We start from the raw sequence: 22,442 nt of genomic DNA, 5'->3' as shown, positions 1-22,442 counted from the left end.
ATTCTCAGGAATGTCTATAATAGTATAAAATTGTACCCATTTGCTGAAATGTAGTTTTGAATGAAATGTTGCGCACAAATTTTGATCAATTCAGAATGAAACAAATGTAAAAAATGTCAATTCTCCATGATACACAAATCAAAAAGTTTCAGTTTGTTCTCACGTAAATGTCAGTATTTATCACACCGTGACAGCAGCAATGCAGTAACATTGAGATTTTCATAGTGCTCTCAATTGCCTTTTCTTCACTATGAGGTCACGGGCAGATCAAAAACTCATGGATTACAAAAATATCATTATGTCTCCCATTTTAAAGTTGCATTTTCAGTACCAACTGCAAATACTGAAGTAGGATACAGTGTGATTTACAAAGGAGAGGATATTAAAGCTACACACGCACACACAACCACAAACTTACAAAATCAATTTATATCCTATTCATCAGGACTTCACCATCATTGTCCGCATACTTCTTCACGAATATTGCAAGAAGCAACCACGCCTCAAAACAAGGATAAGAGAGTTATTTGGGGGTCGTATTTTCTCCTGTAACTTCGATCTTCTATTTCCATACTACAGAATAAAAGTTTAGAGATGAAGAGCAAGCGAACACAAAGCAGGTGTGAAATTCAAAATGTAACATAAGTAAAATGAAGCTCTTTGGTAAATCATTCACCCGCCACCCTTCTTGTCTAACATGTTAAATTGGATTTAAGCAACACGTTACTCTTTACAGATATTTCATGTTTAGAACGGTGATCTTATAGTCTATTACCTTACGCAGTTCCTCCTACATTTTGAAAGAGACCCTTACAGTAGTAGACTTGTATTTATCATCAAGCTCCTTCATCTTCTGGAGAAAGCCAGTTGTCAATATAAAGACAAAGCAAGCTAAACATAAGTAGGAACTTAGTATGAGACAGGCATGACTTTATAAAAGTGTAGGAGAGTCTAGGACTAATATAAATCAAGATGTAAACAAATACCTTTTTGTCTGAGACCACAAAATCATTTAAAAAGGGGGGGGGGAGATAATTGAAACTTGTTTTTATGTTTAAAGAAAAGAAAGTGTTGTGAAATTGAAGTTTATGTGGACTATTTTTTCGTAAGGTTCCACAAACAGCATAGAACTAAGTGTGCCTAAGAGTCAGGAAAAAAAAAAAAATTAAATGAAGACCCTATTTTTCCAAAGATTTACAAACACATTTCATTTGATACATAATAAATGCCACCACTTCGCACTGATGGAAATACAGACAGACAACATTCCTACCAACTTCAATGGATTTTATCCATGTTTATAACTATGCATATAAATCTCTCCAGGCTTAGGAACTTAGGCTGCTGCAGAAAGTGCTTAAATAGCAATGAACATTTTTTTTCAGCAAATTACTAAGCAAAATTAGCATTTTCCTATATTGCCAATTATCTGTAACTAGATAATAAGATCTACTCATTGGGAAATTTTCACAGTTTTCTGAACAAATTTTAGTTTTAAGATTTCTTGTGAGGTATGCAGTACTGTGTATTACTTAGTAATACACACTAATAAATTAATAGTAGCCTGTGTGATTGGTTTTTTAGATCACATGATAATGATCCTTTTTTGGTAGATGACGCAATATTTCATTCACCTTTCATAAATAGATCTAAGAGAGAAAGATACCAATTTCTCTTCATATTTACACAAATATCGTCAACAGGCCTTAAAATTCAGTTTCTATAAAGCCATACAAACAGAAGAAATGTGGCTTGAATAGTTAGAAAGGAATAAAAAGAAAGACAGATAAGATAAAATTGGACATAGAAAATAATGGCAAATTCCGTTCGTACAATATGTTCAGCTCTAGATAAAGTGCAAACTTCCAATATTCAGCAATAATCAAAAATCTATCACATTTTTCACCCATGTTCACCTTAAAAGCCCTGGCCAAAATTCAGCGTAGCTGAAAAATTCAGATAGCATTCTAGATTTTTTCTTTAGTACCCCATTATTCCTGCTTCTGCAAGTCTGATAAGAACACTGCGATAGAAAACACCATCCTTGCAATCTCCTGCGTAGATCGGAAAATCGAGGGGTTTTTTCTACCCGACATGGCAATTTTTCTTACGCAGTTAGCATATGCCTTCATTGCTCATATTCAGGGGTTTGCTAATATGGCATCTAAACCAGACTTGATCTGATATTATACCAAAAACTGGCCAAATTCAAAGGACGTGAGTATTACTATTGAAAAGTCACACACAAATATTTGCTTGGTCATGGCATTCTTTATTTTTTTTTCACGACCTTTCATGACCTAATCCCCAGGCCTTCGTCCTGGTCCCGCTCAGATATGCATCTGTGGAAACTTTAAATCTGTGCTTTAATGTTTGAAACACTGGGGTCCTGAACCGCACTCCACTGGTTTTATAGGTTCTCCCTCTTCCAACACAGTTGTATTCTAGGAAGAAAGCAATAGAACACCACAATTAATTCCTACCTGCTGTGACAGTGCCCCCTCAGGGTAAAGATGATTTTTTACGTTAACACACCGAAAGCTTCCACTGTGACTGACCTTAAAGACACTGACAAATTAATTACTTTGCTAGTCAGTATGGCATGGCAGCTTAAAGATTTGAGCAGATACCCAGCCAGCTAACATGCATGCTGCCATCTGCTGAATGTGACAGCAAGGGATTTGTACTACTCTCTCTGAAAGAAAAGCTACCTAGAGCCTTCCAAGAAATACGTTACCAAACCCCTCATTCATAGCTTATTTCACAAGTCAAATAAAGACTGTTCGGGTTCTGTAAAAGAATTAGTAGTATCTCATGTTTCTTTGGCCCACAGGTTTAAAGCGAAAAAGGAGACTATCTCAGAGAATTCATTAAAGCTTTGGTTTTGAGCCCACTGCTTAACAGCTGGAGCTAGGGTATATTCAAAATGATCATGAGATTTGTATGAACGCTCACGCAGTGCAGATGTGAGCAAGGGAGGTCATAGTTTATGTACCTCACTGTCAAGCCTCGGTGTTACCCTGATTTAAAGAGCTCTCCTCTGGCTTGAGATAAAAAAAGTGGCAATAATATATAAACTGAAGTTCCGGCAAAACAATGGTCAGGGGCCAGCACAGAGAAGTGACTTTTTTAAAAAAATTAATTATGAGAAAGCTTGATACCGTTCTTACAAAGACTACAGCTATCGTCTGAAAAAAAAGCAGAGGCATACCAAAACACCATACTTTTTTTTTCTTTTTGTTTTTCAATAAAACCGCATCAAATTAGAAAACTGAGTAATTTGTATGCTGTTGTTCCTGTAAATAAAAATATACATCAAACTGGTCTAAAACTATATATACACATAAAAATACATACATATATGTATACATAAAACTATATAATATACATCATATCAGTCCAGAAATTCATACTGATGGGAAATACGGCACCTATTTTTTCACAGGTATGTTGAGGGATAAGATAGGTGGCTCCAAGTCCCTCACACAGCAGAAGCAGCAAGCCAGTTGTGCAGATCACCGCTGTTCACATTGATACAGGATCACAGGATAATTCAGGCTGGAAGAGACCTTAGGAGGTCTCCAGTCCAAACTGCTACTCAAAGCAGGGTCAGCTGTGAAGTCAGACATGGTTACTCAGAGTTTTATTCAATCTGGTCTAGAAAACCTCCAAGGATAGACTGTACTACCTTGCTGGGCAACCTGTTCCGCTACATGACTATCCTAATGGCGAAAAAGGGTTTCCTTATGTCTTGAAATATGTGCTATTTATAGCTTTTATGCTTCCTGAATATCAGATATTGTAGGTATGATTCACTTTTCAGACACACTAGTTGTAAATGAGGGATAGCTGTCCAAAAGACCAACAAATTTACTGGAATGTAAACCACAGTATGAGGGTCTGCTGGTTTCAGCTGGGGTAGAGTTAATTTTCTTCACAGCAGCTGCTATGGGGCTGTGGTTTGGATTTGTGCTGGGAACAGTGCTGATAACACAGGGATGTTTTCGTTCCTGCTGAGCAGTGCTGACACAGAGTCAAGGCCTTTTCTGCCTCTCACCCCACCCCACCAGCGAGCAGGCTGGGGGGGCACAAGGAGTTGGGAGGGGACACAGCCGGGACAGCTGACCCCAACTGACCCAAGGGATGTCCCACACCATATGGCGTCGTGCTCAGCATGTAAAGCTGGGGGAAGAAGAAGGAAGGGGGGGACGTTGGGAGTGATGGCGTTTGTCTTCCCAAGTCACCGTTAGGCGTGATGGAGCCCTGCTGTCCTGGAGATGGCTGAACACCTGCCTGCCCATGGGAAGGAGTGAAGGAATGCCTTGGTTTGCTTTGCTTGTGCGCGCAGCTTTTGCTTTGCCTGTTAAACTGTCTTTATTTCAACCCACGAGTTTTCTCACTTTTACCCTTCCGATTCTCTCCCCCATCCCACCAGGGAGGAGTGGGCAAGCGGCTCGGTGGTGCTTAGTTGCTGGCTGGGGTCAAACCACAACAGAGGGAAAACAAGACCTTTTGCTTCAAAGCATACTTTTATTACAATTATTTATTACGGATGATTTAATCCAGTTATTCCCTCTAGAATTTATAAATGGGCTGATATCCCACAGAAAATTGAAGAAAATCTTTATAAATTTTCTTCTCTAAAGAAAAGATACCGTGTTTACTTTGACCAAGTATCATAGCCAAAGCTATGAATGAGTGGAATTGGAATGAATGGAATCATTTCATCTGTCCCTCTGTTGCTGCTGCGCAACAGGAGAGGAGTGAAATCAAAACAAAACTAGAGCCAACTCTCAAGTGTTTGGGGTAACACTGGGCAAATGGAATATTATAAAAAAGGGATAATATGTCCCATGTGCAAGTTATAGTCTCCTAAATTTTACAGTGTAATGAGAAAACAGAAAACAAACGACACTGTACATTGTGGAACGCAGAATTTGCTGAGCTGTTAAGTCTACCCAGTGCAACTCTTAGTCAGCACACCTATACTGCTTCGAGACTTGGATGGAGCTAGTTTGGAGGTCTCCTCGCTCATGACAATTAGTGTATAACCTGGATAATCTTCTCACATATTAAGAGTAGATACCATTTGGTAATTGCCAAGAGACGCACCAACTTACTTTCTAGAAAGACTTACTTTAGAACCTAACAAATGTTGTATGAAGTAAACCGAAATACCTTTTCAAAATATTTCTCTTCCTAACATTTACCTTTTAAAAAGCTGTTTCCCTACCTAAACTGATCTCAAAGAGAATACTGACACATACTTTTCACAGCCACGATCCTACATCAGTATTCAAAATCTAATCTTACAGAAGCACCAGAGGAATGCCAGTCAGCATCAGCTTAGACAATTACTTCTTTTCAGATTAGTTATATTCTAGCATCCAGCTGGAATTAAAATATCAAATATGTGTCAACCAACAAAAAACTACCATAACAGTGCCGGAGTTTGTGTCACCAGCTATAACAAGCATCGTTCTTGGCTATATGGGACAGAACCACGAATATTGCAATAGTACCACAAAGAGCACCATACTACCAGTTTCTTTTAAAAACTGAAACTGATTAAAAATCAAAGCAACGAACTACTGTATTACAGAAAACACCCACCTCTTAAGCTCATTTATCTTTGTGACAAGTTCTTACGCAAACTTCTCTTTCTCCATTCCACCAGAAGTCTCTGCACAGAAGACAGACGTGAGATACTAGATACACCGATTCTTCATTTGGGGAAAAATATCAGGTATGAAGGTAACATTCACAACCTTAAAATAGAACAGAACATAAAATCCATCAGAATGTTTGCATCATAATTTATAAACACAACCTAATCTTTCTTCTAAGTACTTGTGCCCTTAAGTGATTACGACAAAGACTGGTATTGCAATTGGACTTTTAGTAGTGATTCCTTGTTATTATTTTTATTATTTTGAGAGCCAGTCCTATGGGATGCTGAGCCCCAGGAACTCCCCAATGATCAACAGTTGAGGATGCTCGAGTCCTTTCAATTCCCACAAACATCAGGTTGTTACACAGGAATATTGCAAGCAGCCCCTTTACTATGACGCTCTGGTCAATAAATATCTATATATATGCTATGAGACACAAACTAGTTCTGCTTGCATATAAACGTTTAGAGAATTTAAATTACTACCAAAATAAATTCATAACTGTGTCGTCATACAGCATGCTGCTCTGTCTTTGTTACTTTTGCAGTATGTGTTTGCAAAGTACATTATGTTCTAAATTAGAAGAAACACTTAATATTAAAACATTCTACAGGTTCCTAAGACTTAGCTGGGGAATTAATTCTCTGATCACCAGTTACTTAGCTCAACTTTAACTGTGACTTGACAGGCTGCAAATTATGTATTTTCAGAGGTAATATTCATTTTTAAATTATGCCAAATGAATATTTTACTGTTCAAAAATTGTATTATTCCTACTCACATTGAGTAATTGTACCTTCTTTATTTTCAAAATCTGTCAGCCAAACTAAATTTCTATTAAACAACTGACTAGATTTTACTATCTGCACTAGAATTCTGAAATAAAACACATTTCAACCTTAGTTCTCCAAGTTTGACTTATTGTATGTGATCATGCAATTTTAAGAACAGAGAGTTCATCAAGAATACATTTACTATCCTTGTAATCTTTTAAGGAAGAACCTTATTCCTTAAGTTTTATGATATTTAAAATTATAAAAGTCACGCATAACCAGTAACACACTTAAAGGCCACTCTGATGGGATATGTTGTATTGTACTTGTCCATATCGGAAGGGGAAAATATGAGAAAGCTTGCGAGCAGAGTTCCATAATCTTCTAGGAAAAGCATTTTTGGTAGACAAGCATTCTTCATATATGCTGCCACTTTCATGAAGAATGCCATTCCTACATTTCAAACTGATGTAATCTTTAATTACATATTTTCCTTTCTATTTATACAGTAATTTATCTTTAAATATAGCTGTTTTGTAAATCTGAAAAGACTAGAGCTACGTGGTGCTCTAAAGTAAAGATGATATTAACTCCTAAAAGGCCAGAAAGAAGATTTAACTAATTTGGTTTTGATACATAAATGAAGTCCTGAATTTAAAAAAGCATAAATGATATCTGAAAGAAAAACAAAGTGAACTGAATCACTTTATAGAAATATTTACAAATATTGATATTCATATTAGCCTTACATACAACTTACATTTCCACAGAGTTAAGTCTTTGTTGTATTTCATGTGAACTCTAAATACCTGGGAATACTTTACTAGGGCAGTTTCTTCACCAATTGAAATTAAGGTCAAACTTAAACTTCAACAGAAGTAAATTCTAGGTGCGGGATCAGTTTTAGAGAAAGAGCTGGCGATCTGAAAGAGGCACCCAACTCTCTGGTCCCCTATTAAACCTGTCCACTTCATCCAGTACCTCAATATTTCTGTACGTCTGTCACGTGCAACTGTGTATACTTCACAGAAGCCAGGAACAATTATGCTGATTCACAGCTACTTGCATCTACAGGACACTTCACGCTGACATTGACAGTAAGCTCATTGGGAAGTAACATTAGTACTGCGGTTCTTCAGAACCTTGAATTTTAACTATTTTCAGTGCACTCTTATGGAGATATATGCAAAGGAAGGTAATTTTCACAGAAAAGTTCCTAAAAAACCAAAAATTCGTTTAAAAGATTCACTTTTGAGAGAGCAGGGAGTAGGAAAAACATCAACTGCTAGATCTATTTTCAATAATTATTTAGTCACCTTTCAATTTTGATCATGTACAGAAAAACAAAATAAATTTTTCAGGTATTAGTAGGATTTCAAACAATACTCAGTGTTGACCCAATTGCACAATTCTATTTAGTAAAGTAATCATCACTAGGATAGTTACACTGATAGAACATGCTTCTAAAACCTCATTTCAATATTGTAACTAATATAGCAATGTGGATTAGGAAGTGAGTTCGTAGCATTGACAGATTCCAAAAAAGATGACCCTCCTTACATCACTGATAACTGTAAAGTGTATTTCAATCTGATGGCAAAATCTATCCAAATATAAGCCAATTTAATAATTTACAGTAGTCCTGAATTTCATCCCATATCTGCAATGTCTCTGTATTTTATTTAACGTCTACATACCCTTCACCGGCTAAATTAAATGAATTGGTATTTTACTGATTTTTCTATTCACCTCATTTAACAACGCTTCAAGCATTCTGTTTCTCTCACGTTCCTTACAAATATGATCAAATACAACACCTACCGTAAAAGTTCAGCTTCTGTATCATTAATAACTTAATTTTGTTTTTATCTTTTTCTCTCTTTAGTCTCATTGAAATATCAAAATCTCTTCTGTAATGGAAGACACATTTATGCTCTCCAAGGACATTTCGGCTCCGTTGAAGTCAACAAGGGTCAGCATTCAACCCCTCTTCCCCATTCCTTAAACTTTTCATTCTTATAATAAATACGGAGAATGCCTAAAATTCCAAATCTGGACCACCTTCCTAACTTAGCAGAAAATTCAACTCCCATGACGTATTCAGTGTAAGACCCATTTCATGAAAAATTTTCTCGTCTAGAAAAAATATCTGATAGCACTGCAATTAAAAATACAGTTTTCAGATGTGACCTGCTATAAATAACTTAAAGACTGTCTTTCTACAGATGCATGTGTATGTTGTCTTTTCTCATAACTCCCGTCAGTACTTTCGAGCTGCCAAACTCAGATTGCAGAACTTGGAACTTATTTATATATAATTCAGTACCTACATCCAATTTATCAACTTCAGTTTCCAGCATGCCCAAGTGAACAAGTATCTGTCTTATTCCAACTGCTAGCAATACATCTTGCAATACAGTGTGAAAAAAAAAAGTTGTTATAACTTTAGCCACACGCTGAGAATATCCTTCACTATCTAGACCAGCTGTATTCAGCACGCCTCCATTTTCCTAATACTCTGTCACCGATGCCTGCAGGAAAGCTTCTGATATCTCTTTTCTTCTCTCTCATGACTATTTTACCCTGGCTGCAGCCATCTCCACACAAAGAATTCAAGAAGAAATGTAATTCATGCAGAATTTCATAGATTTTTAGGATTATTAAAAGCTTTGCTAGAGAGATCTTCAGAATCAGGTATTCCCCTTGCCGCTTTGGGGCACGCAGCAGAAATGAAAACTTCTCATATGGACTTGAATTTTGTTTAATTTTTCAGATACGTTTCAAGCAACCCAATTATTTCAGGTCCCAATTGCTAGTGATTCTCACCACTCTTCAGACAGCCTTTTCTGACAAAAAATGACTAGCCGGGTTTCTAGAGGGTGGAGGAGTAAGACTATTAGGTATTTTCTTTTTCTTCTTAACAGATTGTTAAAATCAAGCAGAATAGAATTGGGTCACTTTATGCCATCCTTTTGAAACACGTTTTGCTACCTTTTTATACATCAAACAAATTATTAGTTTGTAACACATAAAAGTATCTGAGGAGTTCAGGACATCTGAAGTCTCACTTTTTTCAGGGGCCTGAAGAAAGGTTTGTTTTATTTTTAACTTCTACTCTTCAGTATTTTACTGATTTCAAAGACGGATAGTCCAAGCAGCATCGGGAAGCGCACTAACATGCCGCACCACTGAAAGTCTTCAAAAAGTTTGCGTTCTACGATTAATTTAATCGTTCATACATTTTGTCAATTTTATCTATGATAGACTGAAAAAAGGAAGGGGAGAAAAGCGTGGGGGAAATAAAGGTAGGGAAAATAAGAGAACTAGTCACTGAGGTACTCTAGAAAAGATCTAAATACCTTCGTACCTGCCTTTGTGACTTTAGAATCTAAGTTCTTTTTTCATAAAAAATCATTTCTTTTGAAAGCACCATTCACTTTGTTCTTTGGAGAACCTCAGATTTTCAGTGCTTTGGTACCATTACTTTACTTATTATTGAATCCATATTAATACATGCAGCTGTCGCTTTTTGTATTTTTTATCATTTTTTCATAGAAAATAGACCTTTTACATCTTTTCTACAAAAAAAACCCCACTTTAACTGATCTCCTTTCTGTATCTTTTTATATTTTTTTTTTGTAGAAGGAAATTCAATACAGTCTGTATGAGAGAGGATTCTCTTTCCATTGTAGACATTGGAATGCCAATGGAAGCTCATTCATAAATTCTATAATTTCCTTTTCTTGTCATAAAGAACCACACTTTGTAGATCTACCTTCCACGGAAATGAAAGACTCCACCTTTGTAAAAAATACTGCTGACCAAAGGGGGCTTCTCTAAGTCATCTTAGCATAAAACATAAATTTTGATTCACTCGCAAAAGAATATCTGGTTATTTTAATCCTAGAAGAACTTCAGAACTCAAAAATATAACAAACCACTGCAGGAAAAGTTGGCGTTTTTGATCTGGGAACATCATGCCAAGGATACGCAATCTCCTCAGAGAGCACGTGGGCAGAACAGTTTCTGCTCCATTTGTCTTTCAGTCATGGTCTTAAGTCTTGAAGACAGAAGACACCAATCTTGTAGACTTGGAGAGAGTAAGTTAGAAAACCACGCCCTGTCCACGCTCAACCAAAACACCCTCCCAAGCTTGATTTTTTTTTTTTTTTTACACTGAAGTTTTGCTTCTTTAAGGATATTTTCATCCTATTTTTCTCTCTGTTAAGACGACATAGCACCTAAAAATCCACAGCAGCGTTGGCCTTTCTGTGCTAGCTGCTGAAAAAGTACACAATGTAGACCCTAGAGAATCTAATCAAGACAAAAAAAATTACCAACCATAAAGCTAATACATTTTTACCACGCAAAGCTGAAAAACTCATTTAGAAGAATCTTAGTTATAATCTTATAAATAAGGCTACCCTGACCATAAATCATGAGTTTGAGTCTTTTAAGGGAAAATAATTGAAACTTTAACATGCTTTGCCCATGCTAACAGGATGGAGCTGTTGTAAGCGTGATTTACATTTGGGCCATACTCAGCCGCGCTGAGCGCGCAGCCCTGCGGAAGCCAAATCCCTGCCTGTACCTCCTCATGCGTAGCTGTGGAAGAGCGACCACGAGGTGCTGAACAGGCAGACGGGCCCACCCGGAGCCTTGGCTGGCAAACCAGCCTCGGCCGACTACAAACACGCTCGTTGAAGTAGAGCAAAGGAAACTCCTGACTGCGTGCTACAACATGGCGTTGGGAGGGCTCACTCTTCAACCAATGACCTCCACCAACCTTCACCTATACAGGCCTTCCCGCCGCAGCTCCGGCCAAAGGAAGGAGACACGACAGTCCCCCGCTGGCCCATGGTCCAGCTGGAAAGCAGGGCGGTGGCTTTCCCCTCATCAGGGCTCAGCCGAGCCCTGACCTAACTTTCTAGGCGGGGGAGCGAAAGGTCGTGATCCCCCAGGCGAAACCCCTTCCCCTCCGACCGCCCCCTCCCCGCTGCGGCACCCGCAGCTCCCCGCAACAGCCCGCCCTTGCCCCTCTCCCGGTGCCAGGGCGCTAGGCGCTCCCTTCAGGAGAGCCGCACCTCCCCGCCCGCAGCCAACGGGAGAGCGGTGCCCGGCTGCACGCTACCCCTCCGCGGAGGAAAGGGCCTCCGCCAGCCGCCGCCGCCGGGGGCCTGGGGGAGGGATAACGCCAAGTTTGGGTGAAGGGGCACGGGAGGCCGCCCCGTGAGACGGGACACCGCGCGCTTTAGCGGCCCGGGTCGCGCCTCTCCTCAGCCTGCGGCTGCTGGCGCCCCTCAGCAGCGCAGCCCGGCTCAGCTCAGCCCTGCCCAGCTCGGCTCCGCAGCCCCGGCCGCCCCCCGCTAACGGCCCGCGGCTCCCCCGCGGCGGCGGTGATGTCACATCCGCCGCCCGCTCCCGTCCAGCCGCGCTGCCGCCGCCGTCTCCCGGGCCCAAACTTTTGCGGTGGGCTGGCCGGGGGCGGAGGGGAGGGGCGGGGGTGGGACGGGGCAGCGGAGCCGCTCCGGCAGCACGGGCAGCGCCGTCCTCGCCCGCCCGCCCTCCCTCCCCGCGCCGAGGCTGCCCGCGGAATGAGCGTCCCCCGGGCGGCTGCCGCTGCCGCCTCCACTCGGGCTCCGGCGGGCGGGCGGAAAGCGCGGCTGCCGGCGCGGTCGCTGCAGCGGGAGCGGAGTGAATGACCGAGGGGAGCGGCGCGGAGAGGCAGCCCCGGGATCAGGATGCGGGCGCCCGCCAACATCCTCAACCTCCTGCTGCTGTCCTTGCTGGCCGGCCTCGACCCCTCCAAGGTAGGAGCCGGCCGGGCGCCGCGCCCCGGGCGCCCCCGCGGACGGCAAGTTCACCCGGCCCCGCAGCGGCGGAGCGAGGCAGGCGGTGCCGGCCCGCACACGGCGTATGCGGTGGCGGGGGATGCGGCTCTGCCGGGCGGCTGGACGGCTCCGGGGCGAGGCGGGCGCTTGTCCTTGGTTGTCCGATCGGCCAAGGCGGGAGAGTTCGCGGCGGGAAGGGCTGTCCCCGCTCCCGGGATTACCGGCTTCGCGGTGCGAGGCGGGGGAAGCGCGGGCTGCGAGCGGTCAGAGGGGCTACGGGCGCGTACCCCCCCCCCCCCCGTTATCCCCCCCCACGACCCGCCGGCACCACCCCACGCACAAGTTGTATCGGCTGCAGAGAGAGGAGGTGGGCAGCGGGAGCGCCGGGACGGCTGGGGCAGGGCAGCGCGGGGCTCATCGGCTGCTGAAGGGCGGTAGCTGTCCGGCTGGAGGGAACAGCGAGCCATCCCACCCGAGGCGAGGAGGTATTTATAGGGCCCGGCGACCCCACCAGTTCTGGGGAAGCCGCTGGGCGCTGGAAGCGGGGATCGACAGCCTCCGACTGGAAATAAATTTGTTTAGAGCGGAACCGGAGGCATCACGTGAAGCCGCTGGTTTTGGTACTACAGCCACGCTCCAGGCAGCTGCAGAGTTTCGTTATTTTCAGATGCGTTCAGGTCGCCAAAAGATCCCATCTGATGGTGAAATAACGATAAAAGTAAACAATATGTTTTAGCCGTGCAACCTGGCTTGTGAAGGTGATTTTAGATCAAATCATCAAAAAAAAAAATCAGAATTGCACTATACCACTTAAGAGGAACGATGACTGAAACCCCCTAGGCCTGCAGTTGTCTGTAGTGCTGCATCTTGGAGATGTACAACTTGTCTCATTTGTCTTTTTGTGACATGCAATCCTGTAACCGTGAGCGCTATAAAAAGGTAACGAGAGAGAAAACATTCTTACAGTATTGCAGTCCGTTACCAGCAGTAGTTCATACCGTGTTGCCACAATTTATATTGTATGTTGGTTGAACGTCATTTTAATGACAGTGTTTAGGTACCAGACAACGTGTGAGGCAATGTTCAGCTCTTCTGGCAGGTTCTTTCCTTTAAAATAAAGGAATTAATCACATACAATTAATCATATACAAATACGTACTGAATTTCCAACAATGTGAAAGGGACGTTGTTCCTCTTTAAAAATATCAAGAGAGAACTTAAAAAGCAATTCAGTGGAAATCTGATTTACGGCTGCAGTATTCTGACCGCTTTTTAATCAGTAAGATATACAGTGACAACTGAAAGAAGCAGGAGGTGATATAGGATTAATAACATTAGCTAAATAATTAATTATATCAATGTTATTAAACAGGAGCTATTTGAAAGTATCAGCTAGCACTATCTCTGTAAAGAGACTTCATCAGGCAATGCACAGGAGTTCCACATCTGTGTGAATAGCAGCACACGGTCACATTATAACTACAGCTTTCTACACACACATTTTTCTTTATTTTTCTATCTTCTATTACACTTGGCAAGATCTGTTAAAGTTAAGAGACTTAAAGAGGCTGTGTGAAAGCAGGAAAAGCAAAATTTGTATCACTGTCTACCCACAGAAGAGTAAAACCACTAGTGAAGCAAACAAGCTTCATCTGGCAGAATTAGTCTTTGAGTTTAGGTGTCAGAGATATGCCCCAAAATCACAGTGGGAAGAAACGCTGTCACCATCCAGCACTAAAAAGCAGGATGAGCCACTGGAATGAAACGGCATAAATTAACTTCTGAAACTTTGCTTCTAGCCCTTTTCGCTGCGGCGTACTGTGCAGAGGGCATAAAAATGGCCTTTTATTCTCCACTCTGTGTGACGTTTTCAGGGATATTAAAACGTTCATTGCTGGCTCTTTCAACTTTGTGAAGGGGTCATGAGCCAGGAAGCTCACAAGTCCTTAAGATTATGTAAAAATAAGAGCCCTTAATCAAAGTCTGGTGTTTATCAGAGCTAAATTGGGTTTTCAGAAATGAAAATATGAGATCAAATGGTTACTCAGATCCTTGGTTAAGATGCTACACCCACATTCAGCATCTAAAAGATGCCACATGGCAGATAATAATTCAGTTTTGTTGACGATGAACAACAGATTTCATATGTCTGTGAAAAATGATATACGTAAAATGTTTACAGGTTTTTTTAGCAAATAAGTACAAGTTGCGGTTGAAATCTCACTTCAGAAATGGAAGTAGTGCTCAGTTATTTGTCTTGCTTTATGCTAAACTGAAATGGAATAATAACGTTCTGCCCAGCAGGTTGGGAAGCAAATATATCATATGAAATTAATTGTAAGAAACAAGGGGATATTAAATTCTTTCTTTTCCAAAAAGAATTGTGCGATATGCTCATGACTAGACAGACAACTTTTTACATGCCCTTGACACTCACAAACTATTCAGCTTACGAAAATAAATCACATCAGACATTTCAAAGTACGCACAATACACTCCTGTTCATGTCTTAATTAATATTCAAGTAATAACTTATTTTACTGATGAAGTGCTTTAAAATAATGCCTGGGAAAAGCAGCTTTGATTTAGTACCAGGCCATCACTGACTCAAGGCTGCTGTCCACAGGCACCCTTATTATGACAGGGCTTTTATGCTCAACTTACTGGGTTATTTACTGATTGTAAAGTGTTTAACTATCGCCATCTTATGGTAAAATGTGTAACAAAAATATATATAGTTTATTCTTAAATCTCTGGAACGTTAAGCTTTTATTTCAACCATAGTAATTTATTGCCCGTGCTTTTGTATTTCTTTTTTTTTTCCCCCTGCTAAACATGATACAGAATATTGACCAGCTCTGGAAATTCTTCTTTAACAAATGGAAGACAGCTCACTACTGATTAATTTTAAGCACCCTTAGTGCTAATTACAGAATACCAATTTTAAGAGACTTATTAAATGTTGTATCTGTTCATTTGAATTCTAATTTTTCTCTGTATTTACACAGAAAAATACAAGACAATATAATTATTCATGATAATATATTTCAGTAAAGTTTTATTTCCAGCAGGGTGGCTAGATATTCAGCAGGAAGCCAGCTATAGGGAAAGGACTTGGAACAGAAAATCTTTCCTTTCTCCTACACTTAAGTGCAGTATCTTGAAAGAAGGAACTATTAAATATTAGGAAATTTCTAAGAGTTACTGCTAGGTGGCATCTCTGTGCTGCTTTTCCGCAAGCCTGGAGTTTTCTGTAGTGACCTTCATAGTATGTAAAGTGGACTTCTTATAAGGGTTACGTTTGCTGGCCATCATTTGATAATCACAGTAGTATAACCAAGTAAGCATTGTAGAGCATTACAATGCTTCTCCACACAGAAATCAAGCTCAGCAGGTTTCAAAGTCTAGATGGCATTTTTTAAGTTTAATTTTGAAAATTTAAATAGATCTGAAAAATATGTTCTTTTCCCATTAGATGCATATTGCCTTCAGGTAACGGGGCTTCCGCCTTTCTTCTGTATTTGGTCAAGTCGTAAGCCAATAAAGGAGGAACAATTCTATGATTCTAATTCACAAAATATGCAAAGAAGAAAAAGCTGAAGCAGAGGAGGTGACTGTCGGGAACAGGAAATGCAGTGTAACAGCCGTAGCTATCCAGCTGTAGCTCTACAAACCGTGTTTCCAGTTGGCGACAGATTTAACACAGTTATAAAGTTCAAGTTCAAATCCATGAAGTTCATAAGGGGCCTATTAAGAAATTAACAGGCAGTCCTCAGAGAGGCTCCAGTCTGTTTTGGGCATCGAAATCCCCTTTTTCAATACTGTAGTGGCCTGGTTTCGGCTGGGATAGAGTTAATTTTCTTCCTAGTAGGTGGTACAGTGCTGTGTTTTGGATTTAGGGTGAGAATAATGTTGATAACACGTTGATGCTAGTGTTGCTAATTAACTCTATCCCAGCCAAAACCAGGACATGTAGTATGCCAAAAATGCTTCCGGGCATCACTTTGGCATTCTTACTGGATCCTCACTGAAAACCAGGTAAAATTCAAAAGCCCTGTGTCAAATCTTCACAGCAGTTGTCTGGGAGGAGTCCTCTCAAAGACCATCTTTCACAAGAACAGCAATCTATCCTACTGCTTCACGCCACAAGGCAGCGGATTTCTTGTCTAAGATGAAACCTAGCAAAAGTGAGGACTCTGCGTGCCTGGGTTTGAATACAGAATTCTTTTCATGAGGCAGCATTCAGGAACAAGTGGAAAACTTCTCTTACTTAGAGAAATGAACTGAAAATTTTGGAAATTCTTGCATTTAAACCTAAGTGGCATAAAAACAGAATGAAAGAACATACCTCAGAATTCCAGACCAGATCGATTCTTCACATGTTTTTAAACCAAGATAGGTGACACAAGCAGATGTTTCTATACACGTTAATCATTCCACCTAAGAACACAGACAGCATAATTCTTAGTCCTCCAAGCCAGTAAAAAGCAGAAATACAGTAGCAGTACATATTACTCTTAAAAATACTTTGAATGGTCTACAGAAAAAACATTCAGGAGTTAAACATTTTTATGTATTTGAAGAATTCTGACAGAAGATCAAAGAGCTTAAATTGTACTTGTTTAATATAAGGATACAGCGTGCACTACTTCCCACATGGTCAGCTAGTAAGCGTGCACTTGGTGCACCTACAGAACAGAACGATTTACTGTTCACCTGATCTGACCTCATTTTTCAAAAAGGAGTTCTTTCACAAAAAAAAACCCAAACCAGCTCCAAATCTGTCCCTCTTCAGTATTTTTACTCACCTTTTTTTTCTAAGAGGAAATTATCTTAATGCATTCACAGGGAGATCTCTTAAGAACTCTCAAAGTACACAGCATCAATCTTCATGCGCTTCGTCCTGGCATTAATGATGTTTTTGTCGAGTTTGCTAAAAAGAAAAAACAGGCAATAAATATCTTAACCATTCCTTTATTCAGTCAGCTGGGAAATTTTCCTAACACTAGAAAGAAATTCACGTTCTAGAGGACACAATTACTTCAGTACTAAGTTATCTTTACCACAAATTCAGAAAGTTGATTCTTTTGTCATATTTGCACTGGAACACACTGAATGCTAACCAGAAAGGACAGCGCGTGTTATCCAAGAAGTAAGAATACAAGTGAAACAGAAGTGTAAAGGTGGCTGTTTTGTAGTGACAGCTGCATAGAACTCTAATTTAGAAACGGACAGAAAGTTGCAACTTCAACAATTCTGATTATGGCACATTACTATTTAGGTATCTGAAGGACACCCATCCACCACTGATGGCCACTTGATATCTTCCACTGTCTGAAATAAAGGAGTCACCCTCATTTCAAGACGCAGGAATCGAACATGAGTAGTTCAGTTAAGGGAGCATTTGTCTCTGTTCATGAATCTAAGATTCATATTACAACATTTGGGTGATGGTGAAGTCCAAGCAAAGACAATTCTGAGATTATTTCTTAATGTTGTGCACAGCACAGTGTCAAGAAATGTATCTGAAAAAGAAGGCGACTGACCTTGGACGTAACCTCTCACGTCACAGCACAGCTTCCAAGAATCAGTGACACTTCACTCAAGCGTGGGCTGCAGCTTCAGATTTTTTCATTAATGACTCCAACCTTAAAGGCAACTGAACTTCTATCAGCAGCATAATTTATCAGAACACTTGACACTATTTCAAAAACATTACTATTTTGATTGTCATTGTCTTATTCCTGTCATTAAAGGTTTTTAAAGTCTAGACTTGGTTTTGTTCGGAATTGGAGAATCCGTATTTCTGTCTGAAAGAGATACCAGAATGCAAAATAACAAGTTCCCCATATGGATTATCTTATCCCCATTCGTAGGACCGTCTCATTGGGAATAGTATTAAAAGACTTTTTTAATAAATAAGGAAATAACCTATGTATGAGACAAAGAAAGTTAGTACCATTTGTCTAGCTAGCTCTGTGTTGGCTAAAACTAAATGATCTCTAGTCTTCATCTTTACTGGCCAGCTTCCAGAAGTAGTTTCCTAACAACTACCTTCTTCTGACAATCTGACTGATTCATATTAATGAGCTAAATACACCACCAAATGTGCATGCTTAGGGAAGGAAACACAGAATGCAAAAAGTTGGTGATACAAGCAGTTAACGTCGAGGAGGTTAATGGATACAGGAATATACACGGTAATTTGCTTACTTAAAGTTTCATAGTGGTATCGCACAGAGCATATACTTTTTTTCATACTATCCTGTGCCCTCTTGAACTTCGTGACAGAGGTTTACTTATCAGAAAAGCAGACGAAACCACCAGGCATATTTTCGTAAGTCAGTAAACAATCATAAATTGGAACTTAATTATGGCCAAACGTAGGTTGAATAGGAAATACCAGGCCTACGGATATGGGATTTTTGTAAACTCTTACCCAGCTGCTTCTGTATCTATGTCTTTTTCACAAGAAAAAAAACCATAGTATGTAATTATTCACAAAATAGGCACTCCTATTTATTTAAAACTTTTTTCCTCAAGAGAAATTAGAGTAATTTTAATATGCTGACCCCTTCTGAGCCTTTCTCGGACTTTTAAATCAATTAACTAACCTAAAGCAGCCCCAGATAACACAAATGTAATTTTTTCATTCCGCATTCCCCTCAAGAACAGGCACCCGTCTGCCGCGCTGCCTTCTAACCACACAAATCCTTGTAACTGTGCATGCAGATTTAATATTTCTATTTACTTATTTCACTGAGAAGCATAGATCAGTCAGCGTAACAGTGGCTTAAGCAAATTCTGACAGCGAGCAGCCCTCCTCACTCCCGTGGTTTTGGGAAATAGCGTTTACATCCTCCTGAAGCTGTAAAGTAACCTGTGAGGGGGGAGCCAGCCCAAGTGGAAAGGACTCACTCGGTTCTGAGGACTGCAGCTTCATGAATTCTCTTATTAAGTGCCAATCACAACCCTGTGAATAATATTCTTCTTAAATTATTCGCGCATGTTATTAAAAAAAAGACAGTTTTACAAAGATTTTCACAGACCTCCTTTTTTAGAACCATTCCTTTAGAAAAATACTTTAAAATGTATTTCAGTCTATCCCTTTCAAGGAGATAACTAAGCACTTAAATAATTCTCCATATATGAAATTGTAGATGTTATTTGAGTTTGGACTTCAGTTTTAAAATTAGATTTACAGAAATACGAACTTCCGCACATTTAGAATACATTAATACCTGTGGTGACAGCAAATAGTATTGATCTGAGATCTCATAAACGCAAACCTGTCACACGCTTACTGATATGAAACGGGGTTGTTCAGTCTCAGCCTCCCTACTGCAATTATTTTTTCCTATTCATTTTGTATAATTTCTTACATATTATTCTAACAAATCCACCTTCTTATAATAAGATTCTGTGCATTTTCAATATATGGTTTTGGGACTTTTCCAAGAAAATACACAGAAAACGGTGTAGTTGTAACACTGAGCTACTGTACTGAGTAACAAACAGTACATAGAATAGATGATGGTATGAAAAATTTAGATACAGCTGTAGATATATGCACTCTCAGTTCTCAGGGAAACTGCGTGACAGGTTTGAATTTATAATGAGATCTCAGATCAGTATTATTTGCTGTCATCACAGGTATTTCTAGGCACTTGCATAAAGAATACAGAGGTGCACGTCAGGCAGAGTAGCAAATGAGCACGGTACAACAAATACGCCTTTTCTGAAGCGTAAAGTAGGGAACTTTGAATATTTAGTAACTAATTCATACTTGCAGAAATCAACTACCGGTTATGTCTGGTGTCTTATTACGAAAAAGTCAGAGAAGCTCAGACATCACAAAAGTCCACAACTATATTAAATAAGAAAAAACACAGATACTAAGTAATATTCAAATTACTGCACCAATAAAATCATTGTAGAAATGAACGACAAAATACTGGTTAACGAAATCAGAATTGCTAAGTTCTTAAGATTTCTTGGAGAACTGTGACCTCCTAAATTATTTATAATATGCCCTGCACATATTTTACTCACAATGACAATGAAATGAAAGCTCTGAAATACCTTATTCAGAGAAAAGGTTTCTGCAAAGCAAATTTAAGCCTGAAAGTTACTTCCATCGCCTCAACTTAGCCAAAGAATTATTTTAAAATATATGTTTCAAAGAACATTCAAAATTGTGGTTGTTTGCCTCAAGGTAAAATTACATCTCCTATGGGATCAGCATCATTCAACAGATTATTTTCTTCTGAGTTAGCCTTTCTAATACACTCGGTGACTTACTTTTTAAATCAGTAGCTATTTTTCAGATACACAAAAAGCCTCGTTCAAGGTGTCAGTTACAACGTTATATTCACTTTATTCAGCCTGGACGTAATTTCTATTCTGATAACTGATTTATCTCGAACAGCAGTTACTTAACGTGCTTTCAGGAGTGAATTTACTAAGAGGAGTAAAGGGCTGTGCAGACTTCCCCCACTGTCGGTCTCGGTGCATTCCCAGGATCTGTTCTACGGCTCTGGCTCCCCAATCGGGATGTCTTCATGACAACAGTACAGTAAAATCTGCCAAAATCAGAACCTTGAATAACTCTTTTGGAGATTACCCCTCCTGGTAATTATTTCAAGACATGCATATATAGAAATTAAATGGAAAAAAAAAAAGTGCAACTCAAAAAAAAAAAACATAGTAAAATGTAGTGTAATAAAACTTGTTTTCCTGAGGACAAAGACAGGGAATGATATTAACCTTTCACTCAGTCAATACCAAATTAAAATAATACTTGGTAGTTGCTCTTTCATGGCAAATGCATCCTTAAATAGACGACAAAAACCTTTTCATGAACTCCTTAATAGTCTGAAGCTGTTTTATACGAAATAGGTCATGAAACTTTACCATCAGTGCAGCCAGAGACCTTTGGAGGTCTTCTAGTCCATGCCTCCTGTTTCAGAGCCCCTCTGAACAGCAGCTCTGACCTTCGGCGATTTCCACTTATTTGGTGTCACTCTGCTCCATCATCCTGAAGATGTTAAACGTTGTCGACCCCTCAGCAATGCCTCTCACTACCAGCTGCAGATTAGACTTCAAACCACTACCCTTTACCAGGCCAAACATTTGTCTGCCTGCCTTGTAATCCACCCATCCAGTTCATAACTCCCCAGGTTGACTGCAACAAGGATGCTGTAGGATACCACGTCAAAAGGCTCGGTACGTGCCGTCCTCTGCTTATGGCTCAGGTAACCTGAGGCATCTAGTGGTTTCTTTGTTTCTGTTCCTATTTTTCAATCGGGCTCTGTTGGGTATGGTTAAAGTCCATTCCTGGAGGAAAAACAGATTTATCCAGTGTATACAAAGAGTAATTGCGAGCTCATACAATTTTGTTTGGGAGTTTGCTCTCATCAGGTCCTAAAAAAAAGTCAGTAAATACTGAACTTTATAAAACTCTATGGAAAAAAGAAACACCGGTATTTTTATACAATGATGATTTACGTCTAAGTCATTTTCTATGTATCTTCCCAGTGCAATGTTATCATGAATAATAGTTTTCAATTGCGAGATTGTGATAATATAATCTTATTATTTGTTTTCTTATCTTTTTTTATTGGAAGAGGAGATGCTGATTTTTCCACATCACAGTTCTTATCCTAAAACCATTAAGGCTGAATTTATAATTCTCAAACTTTTCAGCAGCAAAGTAAGGGCCACAAGCATAGACTTTAGTGAAGTTCTTGGATTGGTCAATTCAGAATGACTGGAAAATTTAATTGTTTTGTTAGTGAGATACTAAGGTATCTCCTGGGCTTTTTTTTCCCTATGGGAGATGTAGAAATGTTGTACAATATACTGTGATCCATCTTCTTTACCACTTCGTCCACACCAACTCTTAGTTAACTGACAGCCATCACTCTTAGTTAAACTGAATTCTACCTCATGACAGTGGGTTTTGTATTATTTTTTATATTTGAGAAATAATTATTTATTGGTGTAAAACTCTCCTTTTTTAGACATTGGATATAATATCCTTACCCACTTGCACTACAAGTAAATTCAGGAGAATAAACAATTTTACTTTCTGTAAATAATTTATTATTCTTATACTTCTCAGTCTGTCCCCTTTCTAAATAAATTTATTCTAAGTACTACTACTC

General features: G+C 39.7%; 1 protein-coding gene and 1 long non-coding RNA gene across 2 annotated transcripts in view; one reads left to right on the top strand and one right to left on the bottom strand.

Annotated features, from left to right (window-relative positions):
- Positions 1 to 2,251: 2,251 nt before the first annotated feature.
- On the bottom strand, positions 2,252 to 5,667 carry LOC143160240 (uncharacterized). The gene is made up of 3 exons (XR_012995356.1): positions 5,614 to 5,667; positions 3,432 to 3,613; positions 2,252 to 2,444 (listed from the first exon to the last, which is right to left on the bottom strand). It is a non-coding gene; the product is annotated as an uncharacterized LOC143160240 (long non-coding RNA).
- Positions 5,668 to 12,077: 6,410 nt separating this feature from the next.
- Positions 12,078 to 22,442, top strand: part of OLFM3 (olfactomedin 3) — a 70,537-nt gene continuing 60,172 nt past the window's right edge. The window contains exon 1 of the mRNA XM_076337916.1: positions 12,078 to 12,255. Coding sequence (XP_076194031.1) covers positions 12,187 to 12,255 — 69 coding nt within the window. The 5' untranslated portion in view covers positions 12,078 to 12,186. The remainder of the gene's footprint in view (positions 12,256 to 22,442) is intronic.

The sequence above is a fragment of the Aptenodytes patagonicus genome, chromosome 5 (genome assembly GCF_965638725.1).
Source record: "Aptenodytes patagonicus chromosome 5, bAptPat1.pri.cur, whole genome shotgun sequence".
Classification (NCBI taxonomy): Eukaryota; Metazoa; Chordata; class Aves; order Sphenisciformes; family Spheniscidae; genus Aptenodytes; species Aptenodytes patagonicus.
This window is presented reverse-complemented; position numbering and strand designations above follow the sequence as displayed.